Source organism: Terrapene carolina, unplaced genomic scaffold (genome assembly GCF_002925995.2).
Source record: "Terrapene carolina triunguis isolate 2854851 unplaced genomic scaffold, T_m_triunguis-2.0 Scaffold517, whole genome shotgun sequence".
Taxonomy (NCBI): Eukaryota; Metazoa; Chordata; order Testudines; family Emydidae; genus Terrapene; species Terrapene triunguis.
In genome coordinates, this window is record NW_020664868.1 from 5,910,512 (window position 1) to 5,924,370 (window position 13,859).

At 49.5% G+C, this 13,859-nt stretch overlaps 2 protein-coding genes across 2 annotated transcripts in view; both read left to right on the forward strand.

Annotated features, from left to right (window-relative positions):
- The window catches only part of LOC112107877 (zinc finger protein 271-like), an 879,239-nt gene that overhangs the window by 666,559 nt on the left and 198,821 nt on the right, over nt 1-13,859 (forward strand). The gene's annotated exons all lie outside the window — the stretch shown is intronic.
- CLPTM1 (CLPTM1 regulator of GABA type A receptor forward trafficking) overlaps nt 1-13,859 on the forward strand; it is a 36,128-nt gene that overhangs the window by 1,138 nt on the left and 21,131 nt on the right. Inside the window, exons 4-5 of the mRNA XM_029913190.1 lie at nt 4,874-5,032; nt 7,043-7,160. Coding sequence (XP_029769050.1) covers nt 4,874-5,032; nt 7,043-7,160 — 277 coding nt within the window. The remainder of the gene's footprint in view (nt 1-4,873; nt 5,033-7,042; nt 7,161-13,859) is intronic.

Sequence of the window (13,859 nt, forward strand, 5' to 3'; positions counted from 1 at the left end):
AAAAAAAAAAAAAAAAAAAGTTTCTAGCCCTTGTGGTTGTGAAAATAACCTTGAAAAAGTGAATGATGCAATGGAGGGGAGAGGACTAATTCTGGGAAGGGGGATGTGGTAGGGAGAGTGTTTCTGCGAAGGTTTTTTTTAGTTGGGGGGGGCGGGGTCATGCTTTGGTACATTTAACTTTGTGCAGCTGATGAATTCCAAAGGCAAGGGCATTTTTTTCAGTGTATTCTGATTGGAGTGAACTCGGGATGAGTTATGTGGGCCTAGTTCCAGGTCCCACTGGGATTTTGCCATAGATAGAATCTAGGGGTGGGGAGTTCATTTCCCTTTCTTCTGCTCCCAAGGGTGTCTCCAGTTCCCAGCCTGCTACATAGTCACTGCTCCTCTCTCTCCGTATTGGACTTCTCCCGGGGCAAGGGCCCCTTCCTGAGTAGCCTTTTTCCTTGGTGCTGAAGGTTGGCATAGAGGGAACCTAGCAACCCCTTCCTCTCCTGCATATAAACTAGCCCAGATACCTTCCTGTCTCTCTTGGGCCTGGCCAGGTGGGAGCTGCTGCAGCTACTGGGATCGTCCCTGTGAGGGCAGGGCAGTTTGAGTATCAGTGCACCTGAGAGGTGGGCAGGTAGCCAACAGGGCAAGCAGTGCAGCTGCTGCACAGGGCTAAATGATGAGTTGAAGGGAGCAGCACTTGTAGGCAACAGCTAGGGATTGGGAAAACCCAGGCCTGGCTCTCAGATGGGGAATGGAAGTGGTGCTCCTGAGGGCATTCTGTGCCCCCCAAAAAAAAAAAAATTCCGCACACAATATTTTAAAATTCTGCACATTTTATTTGTCAAATCAATGTGGAGGCTCCAGCATGGCATTGGGGAGCACAGGCTACTGGCTGCATAGAGGTGGGCGATCACTCTGCAGCTCCCCCCGTGACACGGACTCAGCGGTGAGGCTGCACCCGACCCTGTTACAGCGCAAGGACCGTGCCTGCCCCAGAGCCCTGCCCCTCTGTGCCAGGTGCACCAGGTGTGGGCAGGCAGGCTCAGCTTGGCAGGATCCAAGTGTGGAGGGGCTTAGCATGGGGGGATCCTGGTGTGGGTTGAGAAGGTTCTGTGTGGGGCAATCTGGGTGCGGGCAGCTCAGTGGGAGATCTGGGTGCAAGGGTAATGGGACTCTGCAGGGGGGTCCAGGTGAAGGTAGTTGGAGCTCAGTGGGGGTGAGGGGTCTGGGTGTGTGTGGAATAGAGCTCAGCGGGGGGTCTGGGTATAAGGGGTTCAGTGGGGTGTCCAGATGCTGGGGGAGTGCGGCTCAGTGGGGTGGGGATCTAGGTGTGGGGGGGTGAGGCTCGGAGGGAGGGTCTGGGTATGAGGGAGTCTGGATTCATGGGGGTTGGGTGGATGGGGGAGCAGCTTCCCTGTACAGGGATCCCTCCCCCTGCAGCTGACGAGCGGTGGGTGCAAAAAGGGGGGGAGGGGAGGTGTTTGCAGAGCTTCTTGAAGACTGGGGAGAAATCTGGGGGTGGGTCTGACCCAGCCCTGGAGGCTGTGCAGGGGAAGAGGAAGTCCCATCCTCCCCAGCCCAGCCGAGACTAGCAGCTGAGCCCAGCACAGGGTGGGAGCCACCAGCTGGGTCTTCCCCAGTCCTGCCCTCTGCCCCACAGTGATTTACCTCTCTGCTGGCTGCCCTGGGCACCCAAAACATACTGCTGGGGAGGGTTGCATGACTGCCCTTGTGGATTCCCTTTGCTTCCCTGTCAGAAAGCAAAGGGAATTCAAGTCATTGTGGGACATGAATTCTGCACATGTGCAGCAGCGCAGAATTCCCCCAGGAGTAAAGTGGGAATGAGAAGAGACGGGTGGGGAAGAGTGAGAACATGTGGGGATGGGGGAAATGAGTGAGAGCTTTAAAGGGAGGAAAAATGGGAGCCAGTGGAGAAATCTTGTCCTGTGTGTGCAAGGGACACCCTGGTCCCCAAACCATGGTTTCCTGGCTCGTGGTTTTGAGCCCTGAAATAACTTCCTTCCATTAAAGGATAGGAGTCTGGAAGAGTTCTTTCCCTACCACATCCTTCTCTGTGTCCCACCGTGGATGGGAACTGGAAACATTCTTCCCCCAGCAATCAGCCAGGTGCTGGTTAGGAGACTTGGGGGCTCGAGCTCTGAAGTTTGAGCAGCTTGAGGAGGAGGGAAGTGAAAATAGAATTCTGGGAAATGAACCCTAAGCTGCATGTGTCCTGTGGCCTTTATTCGAGCAGCCCTGGAGCTGAACTAGTGGAGGTTTGAAAGCTGGGCTAGCCCTTGCTCGGGAGCAGCGTCTTGCCTCTTTCCAGAGTACACTGGGTTTGGACATCACACGCTGAGCGTGTCCAGCAAAGTTTGTAAAGCGTTCACCCAGCTGACTTTGCTCCCCGTCAGCTCCGTGGTTCTCACGGCTCAGCACTTCCCTAATGGGTCTGCGCCAACAGGCTCTGCTGTGGGGCTAGGACGCTGCAGGTTCACCGTTCTCTTCCACTGACTGACCATGCATGTCACCCCGGTTTTGTGCAGCTGCACTCACTTCCTGCCCACACATCATCCCCTCCTCCCCCATTTTCACACTGGGTAACCAAAGCATCAAGAGGACTTGTCAAAAGTCATGTGGGAAACTTGTGGCAGACCAGTGTCAAGCTGCAGTCTTTTGTCTCCTAGGCCTGTGCCTCTAACCATGGCCCCAAGTATTTGCCTCTTGCTGCAGAATTGGGCTCAGAATCTCAGCTCTCAATTTTTTTTAAAATGTATGTTTCTAGTCCTATAACCTTAAAAGTGCGAGACAAGCAGAAACTGCCACTGTGATGCTGGTGCAAGGCTGCAGAGCGCCAACAAAATAGCTCTAAGGTGTGAACCCCCATTCAGTCAGGACCCTGTGGACTCCACGGTTCTGCAGCTGCAAACTTGGCATGTTTCCAAGATGATGTGGAGTTGATTTTTGCTGTGGGTTTTGCTGTGGCTGAGTTCTGATGTTTGTCTGGTCTCCCTGCCCTGTTGGATCCTGTCTGCACCCACCTCTTGCTCTGCAGCATTCCCCACGAGTGGAGAGCTGGTTAGATTCCAGCATGTGTTCCCTGCACTGCTCCACGGGACCAAGCTGTAGGGGTCAGGTGCCAGAGTTGGGGGGTAGTTGGCAGCAGGGAAGCTGGAAGTGCAGGTGGTGACCAGGGCTGTCTGGAGAATGGTGCAGCAGCTGAGACTCAGGGAGATGAGCCACCAAAGCTAGCTCTGTCCCCTTCTGCCTGGAGGGGGGTGGATGCCATGGGGGTTGTCCCAGTTTGACATCGAATATGTGGTGCCCTGCCCCTAACCCTCTACTCCATGGTGCAGCTGAAGCAAGGTGCTCATTCATTGTCTCCGTTTTCTTAACTTTAAAAGGGAGCAGGTAACACTAGTGCATTTCCCGCTGTAGGTTGGCTCGCTCGTGTTTTGAAGTCTGTTGTTTGACAGTGTCATAAGCATGTAGATTTGCAGCAGTTCTTCTGAATGGCACTGTGGCCTCAGAGCATAGATGGATTTGTCACATCACAGAACTTATTCCACATTCTCTGTCTTAGGCCTGGTCTACACTAGAATTTTACATCGGTGTGGCTGTGTGTCTTGGGGGTGTGAAAAATCCACACCCTGAAAGGCATAGCTATACCAACATAAGGCTATGTCTACACTGGCACTCTTGTTGCTAAAACTTTTGTTGCTCGGAGTGTGAAAAAACACCCCCCCAAACGACAAAAGTTTTAATGACAAAAAGAGCTGGTGTGGACAGCGCTATTCCCGGCGACGAAACTGCTGCCCCTCGTTGGGGGTGGTTTTATTTCGTCACCAGGAGACCGCTCTCACGGTGATTAAAGAACGGCCACACAGTGCATCTGACCCCAGTGTAGACAGCGCCAGGTCGATGGAAGAATTCTAGCCTAGATACCACCTCTTGGGGGAGGTGGATTACGTACACCGATGGGGGAATCCCTCCCGTCAGTGAAGATAGTGTCTACACTGAAGTGCTTTACGTAGACGCCCTTAAGGCTTGTCTACTACGTAGGAAAGTGTTTGCAGTTGTACAGGTATAATTAAACCTGTATAACTATACCCATGTAACTCCCTGTGCAGACACTCTTATTCTGGAATAAGAGTGGGGTTTTTTTCAGTTTAGTTTAAACCCCTTCCCAAGCAACATAGCTAAACTTAAAAAAGTCCCTGTTCTATGGGAATATGAATGTGTCTGCACAGGGAGTTATACTAGTATAACTGTAGTTGTTTAGATTCAGACCTTAGCTTATATTGTTATAACTTTCCCATGTAGACAAGCCCTTAGTGATTGCATAGCTAACCTGCTCAGCTTACAGATATAGAGCTGTTTTCCTTGCAATCCCATCGTGGGATCTGAGAGTCAAGCTGGGGTCTTTCTGGCTCATCAATAAAGATTGTACAGTTATGTAAACTTTTGCAACCCTGTTGCCCTGCGTGGATCACATGTCTGACAGAGGGCAGGACTTGGCAGTTGGCATGCAGCTAAAGATCCTGATGACACATGAGCCACAACAGACTCCCGGTTCTCCTCTCATTCCTGTGCTGCCTCTGCATGGTTAACAGGAGTCAAAAGCAGGAAGGAGAAACTTACGCTAGCCAGCAGTGCTAACTCTGTTCTCTTGTGAGCCATCTGCTGAGTCAAAAGGGGCCGCTTGTCAGAGCAGAACCGCACTTCACAAGTAAGTAAAACAGCATTTCAGTTGGAGTTCCATCCAGGGGTGGCTATCTGCTCCTGGGAGTATCCCCTTTCACCCACCCTCCCTTCAGTATTTTGATGTCACCATCACGCTGAGCTGTCTGCCAGAAGCAACCCTCCTCTCTTCTCCCTGCAGGATCTTCACGTGTATATCTCAGAGCATGAGCACTTTACAGATTTTAATGTCACCTCAGCACTGTTTTGGGAGCAACGGGACCTTGTCTATGGTGACTGGACCAGTGGTGAGAATGCAGATGGGTGCTATGAACGCTATGCGGAGTTAGACGTTCCTGAGGTTAGTACATAACTGTGATTTCTCTCTTCCTAGGTGGTTTTTCTCCTGACGCTGGATAATGGGCCATAGAATGGAGCACTGACTTGGAGATGAGTTGTTTTCTCCCCTTTTTTGCTCTGTGTCCTCCTCCTTTTAAAGCCTCAGATGAAATGCTTAGGCTAAGGCATTGCAGGCTTTCCCTCTGCAGCCTTCAGGGATCTTACGGCGTGACTGATCTTTTCATAAGTAAGAGGTAGCTGGCATTCTATTGCAAGCCTAAGTTTCACTCTCCTGATTTGGCCAGCAATAAACCGCCCTGCCTGCAATGTCCTTTCTGGCCTTGTGTTCCAGAGCAGGAGTCAGATGCTGAGATGTACCTGAACAAGGCATTGGTCAGCTTGCAAACCCAGCCCCATTTCTATGTTTGCAAAGGAGGGTTGTCTTTGGGTGGTGGCGAGCTGCTGCTCTGCCAGTAATGGTGAAGTCTAGAACATCTCCTTTTATTCAGACCCAGCCATCTCTCTCTGCCCATATGACTAAAACTCTCACCCAGGCCCCTCATGTCCCATCCTGACTCTGGCTCCTTGCTACCTCTGGCCTGTTCAAAATGCCACTGCTGAGATAGTGTTCCTGGTACATCAGGTGGACTATATTACTCTCCCTCTTCCGTTTGCTCTGTTAGCTCCCCCTTTCCCCTTGTGTCAGACTTCAGCTGCATGCGATCACTCTTCAGGGCCCTCCTCCTAGCTGTTGCTGTTTGCTAGCAGTGGTCTCCTGCTACTCCTCCTGCAGTGTCTGCCTCAACAGCCTGCTTGCCTGTCGCTCCCTTAGTGCTTGCTTCTGGGCTGTAAGTAGGCCTGGATCATCATCTCTAAATTAGTCTGTAAAGCCACTACCCAATCTTTCTCCAAACCCCTCCTGAAAATCTGCTGGTGCAGGACACTGACCACTGCAATGGCAGACAGATGGCCCTTGGGGATTACCGAGGCCTGGCTTGGTTGTCTTTTCGTTTTTAATCTTGTAAACATTAAAAAAAAAAAAAAAAAAAAGTTACTTGGAGCCACTGAGGGGGCTGGGCTGTGGGTAGAGCCAAAGATAAGATGGGGTGGGGCCAGGTTGTGAGTGGAGCCATTCAGGTGATGGGGCCACATGATCCCATCGGTGTTCTCAACTTCTCACCCACATTCTTTCTTTTATGCCCACTTGGTCTTGTCTGCTATTAAGCTGCACGTTTTTCAAACCATCCATGTCTGAACGGCTCTCACACAATGGGGCTTCATCTCCCTTGGGCCCCATGGCGTTACTGTAATACAAAACAGTCTTTGGAACAGTCTTATTCATCCGTCACAGGAGTTCATCTCTTGAGTAACCCCAAAAGCTTTAATACTTTGCAGCCTCTGTATGGTTAAGAGTGGGCTCCTGCCTTTCTTATGGCCAGACAGTGCATGGGAAACCTTCTTTATCCATTCATGATTAGACAAATAGTATTCCAAGAGCAGCCATTCCCACTGTTCATACGTATTATGCACAGAGCTGATTTATGGGCAAGGCTGTCTTTTGTTCCAGGTTTGTACAGCACCTTGCGCAACAGGGTCCTGGTCCATGACTGGGGCTCCTCAGCACTATGGTAGTATAAATAAACAGCAGACTGAAATAAGGGAAGCGTGGTACTTACATGGAAAGAGCAACGGTCATGTGGTGATGAAGCTTTGTTTAGAATTGTAGAGATCTGTAAAACTAGTTATAAAACGAGTGTTGTGATGTTCCCCTTCGTATGGGCTCTATGTATTAAGCCTTTTCATTACACAGGGAATAGCCATATCACTTTGGATTGGCCAGTGGACTCACTGGAGCATAATGGATGCTATTAGTGCATCCAGAAGAGGAAGGCAGTGTGTCTTGAAGTGATCATGACAGGCACAGTACACTTCTTGATGCATACTGCTCTGCATAGCCTAGGCAATGTCGTTCCTGGTTTTCCAGTGCAGGGAATGAGGTGGCTAACCGTCCTGTTGGTGTGTATGATTTCAGAGCGTGCAGCATAATGGCTCCATGTACGTCCATGTGTTTTTTACGAAGAGTGGCTTCCATCCCGATCCCAAACAGAAGAACTTGTACAGAAGACTTGCTACGGTTCACACATCACGAAGTAAGACAGCTCCTGCTGGCATGAGTGGTGGGGTTCAACAGTGTTTGATTTCCTTCTCCTGAAGCATCAGGGATGGTCATGGCTGGAGATGGGACATTGGCTGTGGTGGGCCAGGGCTCTGAGGTGGCACTGAGCATTCTCAGGTGCTGGGCTGGCTGGTTTTTGTTCACATGCTCAGGGTTGAACTGGTTGCCATACATGGGGTTGGGAAGGAATTTTCCCCCAGGTCAGCGTGGCAGGGACCTTGGGGTTTTTCGCCTTCCTCTGCAGCGGTGGGTGCCGGTCACTTGCCAAGATTATCTGGGTGTATCTCACGTAATCATTTCCCTGCAATTGTGGGGATCTTGGGCACTGGTGCCTCTCGGTCCCTTCTGTTCTCTGCCTGTGGCATGTAATAGTCTAGTCTCCTGTGAGCTGTAATGCTTAGGTCTAATGTTGGTTGTTGAGTTTACTGTGTGTTTGCTGGGTACTGTTGGTGGCCTGTGTTACACAGGAGGTCAGACTCTGAGGTGGTGGTCCCCAATGTTCCCTCTAACTTTTTCTATCCATGTGCGGAATAAACGTTATGTGTACCGAGGTATGTGCGGCTGTGCACCACCAGTAAAAACAAAAAACTTAGAGGCAATCTGTATATATTTTTTAAAAGTTACCATAGGGATAGTTACTCCACCGGGACAGGCTACGCATTTTAGACCTCACTACTCAAAGAATCAAATGTAAAGAGAAATAAAAATTATGAAATGCATAAACCAGTCAAAACACTAAACTGTCACACTTTGAAAGAATAAAATTACAGAGACTATATGTGCATTGCAGGAAGTACCAAGGAATAACAGCAGCAATAATACAAGTATGTGTTGGGAGGGGTGTGTGTGTTTGGCTGCTGGGGAAAACCATGCACTATCTCTTTAAGACACACACGGAAAGCTCTCCTGGTCTGTCCTGAGCCCTGTTGTCTCCCCTCCCCAGCTCTGAAGAGATGGGGTACATGGGGAGCGGGAGAGAGAGAGAGAGTGAGTGTGTGTGAGAGAGAGACTGTGTGAGCTGGCTGCTGGGGAAATCAACGTTGGGGGAGGGGCACCTGAACACATGCTGCTGGCTGTGGGGACTCTGCTAATCAGCTGGGCGGCACTTGAATCTCTCCTGTGCAGCTGCCCAAGTGCGCAGCTTACAGGGAATACAGGTGCCCCCTTCTGGCTAGGGTGACCATATAGCAAGTGTGAAAAATCAGGGCGGGGTGGGGGGTAATAGGAGCCTATATAAGAAAAAGGCCCAAATATCGGGACTGTCCCTGTCAAATCGGGACATCTAGTCACCCTACTGCTGGCCTTAAATTCCATGACTGTCTGATTATGTATATAGTGCTTGAGCAGTGTGTGATAACTGGTGTCATAGTACAGAAGTGTTCTAATACTAGAAGAACTAACTGAGAGGCTACCATAGTGCCGTGTTGGTGACATGTACCCTTTGTGTGTCTTGCGCTTTCTAACTAAGGGCTTGTCTACATGGTGAGTTAGTGGATGGCAAGCCATGGTGTGATTCTACAGCAGTGGCTCTCAAACTTACTTGATCGTGCCCCCCTTCTTTTTGTCTGTAGTAGGACCACTACTGTTATGTCCTGTACAGCACAGGCCAGCGAACTTTCCCAACATTATTCCTTTTGAAGTAGAAAATCTCTTACTTTAAACAAATTCAACCTTGATTTAAAAATTCCCAGTGATGGAGAATCTACCATGACCCTTTGTTAGTTGTTCCAATGGATAATTATCCTCACTGTTAAAAAATGTATACCTTCTTTCCAATTCGAATTTTTCTAGCTTCAACTTCCAGACGTTGGATCATGTTAGACTGTTCTCTGCTAGACTGAAAAGCCCATTATCAAATATTTGTTTCCCAGGTAGGTTCTGTAATCCAGTCATCCCTTAACCTTTTCTTTGTTAAGCTAAATAGTGAGCTCCTTGAGTCTCACTAAAAGGCAGGTTTTCTAATACTTTAATCATTTTCATGGCTCTTTTCTGACCTCTCTCCAAATTATCAATGTCCTTCTTGAATTGTGGACACCAGAACTGGACACACTATTCCAGCAGCGGTCGCACCAGTGCCAATATAGAGGTAAAAGAACCTCTCTACTTGTACTTGACTTTCCCTTGTTTGTGCATCCCAGGATCGATCGCATTCGCCCTTTTGGCCACAGCATCCCACTGGGAGCTCATGGTCAGCTGATTATCCACTACGACCCCCTAATCTTTTTCAGAGTTGCTGCTTCCCAGGCTAGAGTCCCCCATCCTATAGGTGTGTCCTACATTCTTTTTTCTCTAGGTGTATACATTTACCTGTATTAAAATAATACCATTTGCTGGCACCCACTTTACTGAGCAATCCAGGTCTTTAAATCAGCAACCTGCCCCTTGCAGAACCCTGCTAAAAACACACCTGCTTGATGAGGCCCCCCTTACTTTAAACGGATAGGTCTCAAAGTAATTGTATCATGTTAATTTAGTATCTTCCTAGGTTCTAATCAAAATGGTGTGCGATACTAAATTAAATGCCTTACAGAAGTCTTAGTATATTACAAATATTATCTTTACAAATTTTGCTGATAATCTCATAACAATCAAGTTAGGATCTATTTTCCATAAACCCATGTAGATTGGTATGAATAGTATTACTCTACTTTTATTCTTTCGTAATCAAGTCCCATATCAGGCATTCCATTATCTTGCCGAGGATCAGCGTCAGGCCTACAATTACCTAGGTCATCACATTTACCATTTTTAAATATTGGCACATTTTGCTTTCTTCCATTCTTTGGAAACACTGTGGAAGTTACAGGACTTATTGAAAAATGAGTATTGATGGTCCAGTAAGCTTCTCCTCCAGCTCTTTTTAAACTCTTGGATGCAATTAACCCGAATCAGCTGCTGTTCTCCTGTGAGTGCTTGCTCATGTCCATTCTAGGGGTGTGTGTGCCCACGTGCAGTGTCCGAAGATTTTTGCCTTAGTGGTATCCGTAGGGTCCGCTGTGGCACCCGCTTGAGTGCCGTGCTCATGCATCGGTATCTTAGGCGCTGTTGGCCCTACGCCCTCTCATTTCCTTCTTACCGCTAGTGACAGTTGGTCGGAGCGCATTGTCTTGCATTGCGTAAGTGTTAGAGGTTCTTACAACCCATTGTTCTGTCTCCTTTGTATTAGTTTATAGTTACCCCTCTACCCTGATATAATGCTGTTCTCTGGAGCCAAAAAAATCTTACTGCGTTATAGGTGAAACCGTGTTATATCGAACTTGCTTTGATTCGCCAGAGTGCGCAGCCCCGCCCCCCTGGAGCGCTGCTTTACCGCATTATATCCGAATTCATGTTATATCGGGTCGCGTTATATCGGGGTAGAGGTGTACTTAACTTAGACCATTAAGTGTTAGTATAGTTTAGTAGTTAAGAGTCCTGGCTGGGGCTTCGCCTTAGAGCCTGGGGAACAGGACATACCCCGCTCCAAGTCTAAGCCATGTTCATTGTGCGGCAGGCCAATGCCCATTAGCGACCCCCACAATAGCTGTTTAAAGTGTTTGGGGGACAAGAGCAGGAATCTGCAAGAACTTTCACTCTCAGATTCAAAAGGAGCGGGCTATCCGGTTGAGGGCCCTCCTCATGGAGGCTATGCTTCGTCCTGCCTCGGAGCCCTCTCAGTTGGACTCCACGCCTAGTACCTCAATATCGGTGCAGAGCGCAACGCTGACACTGGAATCCACCCGCCACCGTTCCCCCTCACCGGTGCCTAAGAAGCGGCCGCAGACCAAGGGCCCGCCAGCACCAGAGGGAAAGGGAGCTTCAGGAAAAGGACCTGTCAGGCCATGTGCCCGCCCCGGAGCTTCTATTATGGTCCGACCCCCTAGCCCACCCAGGGATCTGCTTCCTGGGAGCGGCAAGGGACCCCAGCTCCTCGTAGGGCCTTCGGTGCCCAAAGCGGCCCTGGCGGCCACAGATCAAATAGGCTGGCTGGCACTGCAGACACCAAGCCAGGCGACGGGCCTGGCTAAGGCCCGCGGCATCCAAGGGCAAGCCGGTTATGGGACTGCCCTCTAAATCAGTGGAACATCTCTGGTCCCTGGACCGCAGGTGCCAATCCCCATCGCCGTGGCCTTGGACCTCGCCACCACAGTCCCGGTCCCCGTTTAGAAGACCCAGGTTCTTCATGCCACGATCTCCACCTACAAGACGTGGGACACCTGAGTTAAGGTGCAGATCCCCAAACCCACGGTATCGTTGGACCTCCCGCCAGAGATCGCCATGGCGTACGTCACCATCGCCTAGGTGGTCTCCTGGGCGTCGATCCCCTCCAGTCCAAGATAGTTCCCAATCGCGGCACTGGTCTCCGACTCCCTAGTACAGCTCTTCGAGCAGACACTGATCCTCGCCCTCTCCTTACCGGTCGCCACCGAGGGTCAGTCAGCAGACTAAAGCCTCTACAGCTCTGGATGGGCAATGGTCTGAGTCAGAGGGGAAGTTCAGCCCCTCACCAAGGAAAGGTGAGTCACCACCAACCCGCAAGACTGGCACAGCTCCTGCAGTGGTGGCGTGGCAGCAAAGAGAGTGGCCCGCTCAGTGGCAGTACTGGAACCTGTGGGGCATACCTGTATGCCGGTCCCGTACTCCCGCCGTTCCTCCCTGGCCACATCGGACAAGCTGCCTCCGGCACCACCGACACCGGAATTGGAGCATGGTGCCGAATCTGAGGTGGGGGCAACACAACAGGCTCCAACACCCAAGGAGCCATTCCCAGACAAGGAAAGGGAAGCCGCCCCTCCCACTGCGATGCAGTTGTCGTCCTCTCCGGATGAAATGGTGGTGGGCCCATCCCAAACAAGCAACACCCCCGACGACTTCAAGGAGCACCAGGCCCTCCTCAAAAGGGCAGCTGCCAATCTGAACTCGGAGGTCGGGGAGCTAGCGAAGGAGTCTGATGACCTCTTTAACGTTATATCTTCTATCACCCCGGCTCGGGTTGTGCTGCCTGTCTACCCAGAGGTCCTTAAAATTGCCAAATCAGTATGGCAAACTCCCTCTTCCATTCTGCCTACCTCCGAGAAGGCAGAAAAGAAGTACTATGTCCCTGAAAAGGGATTTGAATACCTGTACACCCACCCTCCAGCAGCATCATTGGTCATGTCCGCTATCAATTGAGCGGGACACTCGCTGCCAGCCCAATGGCACACCAAAAATTAGACGCCAAGAGGCTGGACTTGTTTGGCAGGAAAATGTATTGGACAGCCAGCCTTCAGTTTTGGGTGTCTAACCATCAGGCCCTACTAGGCAGGTACAACTTCAGTCTGTGAGACTCCATCAGCAAGTTCAAGGATGCCCTTCCATGGGACCGAGCCCAGGAGTTCGCCACCTTAGTGGAGAAAGGCAGAGTGGCCCAGGACAATGCTGACTTCAGTAGAGCAGTGTTATAAGCTGCAAGACTGTGAACTGCGAGCCCATCTCCAAGGATACTGCTTGTGAATCACCTAGAATGGAATCAACATGAGCAAGCACTCAAAGAAAAATGGTTACCTACTGTGACGTTCCCCTCTGGTGTTATCTGGACCGGTGATCTGCTAGGCCACTCCAATCCTTGACTCTGGGAGCCAGACTTACCCTGCTTTGCTGTGAGAACCCCCACTTCTGGGCTGTTCATGCACAGCCTCTGGCATGTAAGCTGCTCCCAGTTACTTGCAACCAAATGACACTAGCCAATATCTCCTGTCCCAGACACAACCCCCGGAACCTCCGTCTTGCAGTGTCCAGTTATGCCTGCTGGACGCTGCAAGCTTGGACATGAAATGGACATGAGTAACACATCTTGAAGAACATCATTTTTATGAAAAAGTAGGTAACTGTTTTTTCAACATCCTCATAATTTACTATTGGAATGGAAAGAGTGTCGTCATATAACATGACTACATCAGGCTTTTTCCCAAATAAAGAACAGAAATCTTTATTGAACACTTTCGCCTTTTCTGCATTATATTGATAATTCCACCATTTCCATCTAGTAATGGACCAGTACCATTGTTAGGATTCTTTTTGTTCTTGATAACTTTTAAAAGCTCCTTCTTATTGCCCTTAACTCTACTGACCATAGATTTCTCCTTGTGTCCCTTTGCTTCCCTTATCAATTTTCTACAATTCTTAGATTCTGATTTATGTTCATTACTATTGAGTTCCCTTTTCTTCCATATTTTTATAGCTGCTTTCACTTCCTCTCTAAGCCAGGTTGGCCCTGCACGGAAAGGTCCATAGTGCACTATGGCATACTGCTGTTAAACGGGAGCACATTAAAGCACATGAGGGAATTTTTAGTGCACTCTAAGAGGGCCCACACTCTAAGAGGGCCTACTGTGTCACAAACTAGTGAGCTGTAGGCTCACATCCTGACTTGCCATGTAGAAAAGCCCTAAGATGCTTGTTTTAAACATGTTGCTTCATTAATGGCAATAAAATAATTGGGATTCTGTCCTTTCATCAAGGTGCAAAGGATTGAATCAATATCTCTCTCTCTCTCTCAGTAGAGGGAGTTTAAAACCTAGAATTGCTGTTTTAAACCACCCGCTTGATCTTTTGTTGTCAGATCATCCCTGCAACAAGAGTCACTGCAGAATTCCCGTAAGGTAACAGCTAGTAAGATAGGCTGTTCACTTTCATTTTGTTGTGGTCTGTTGAA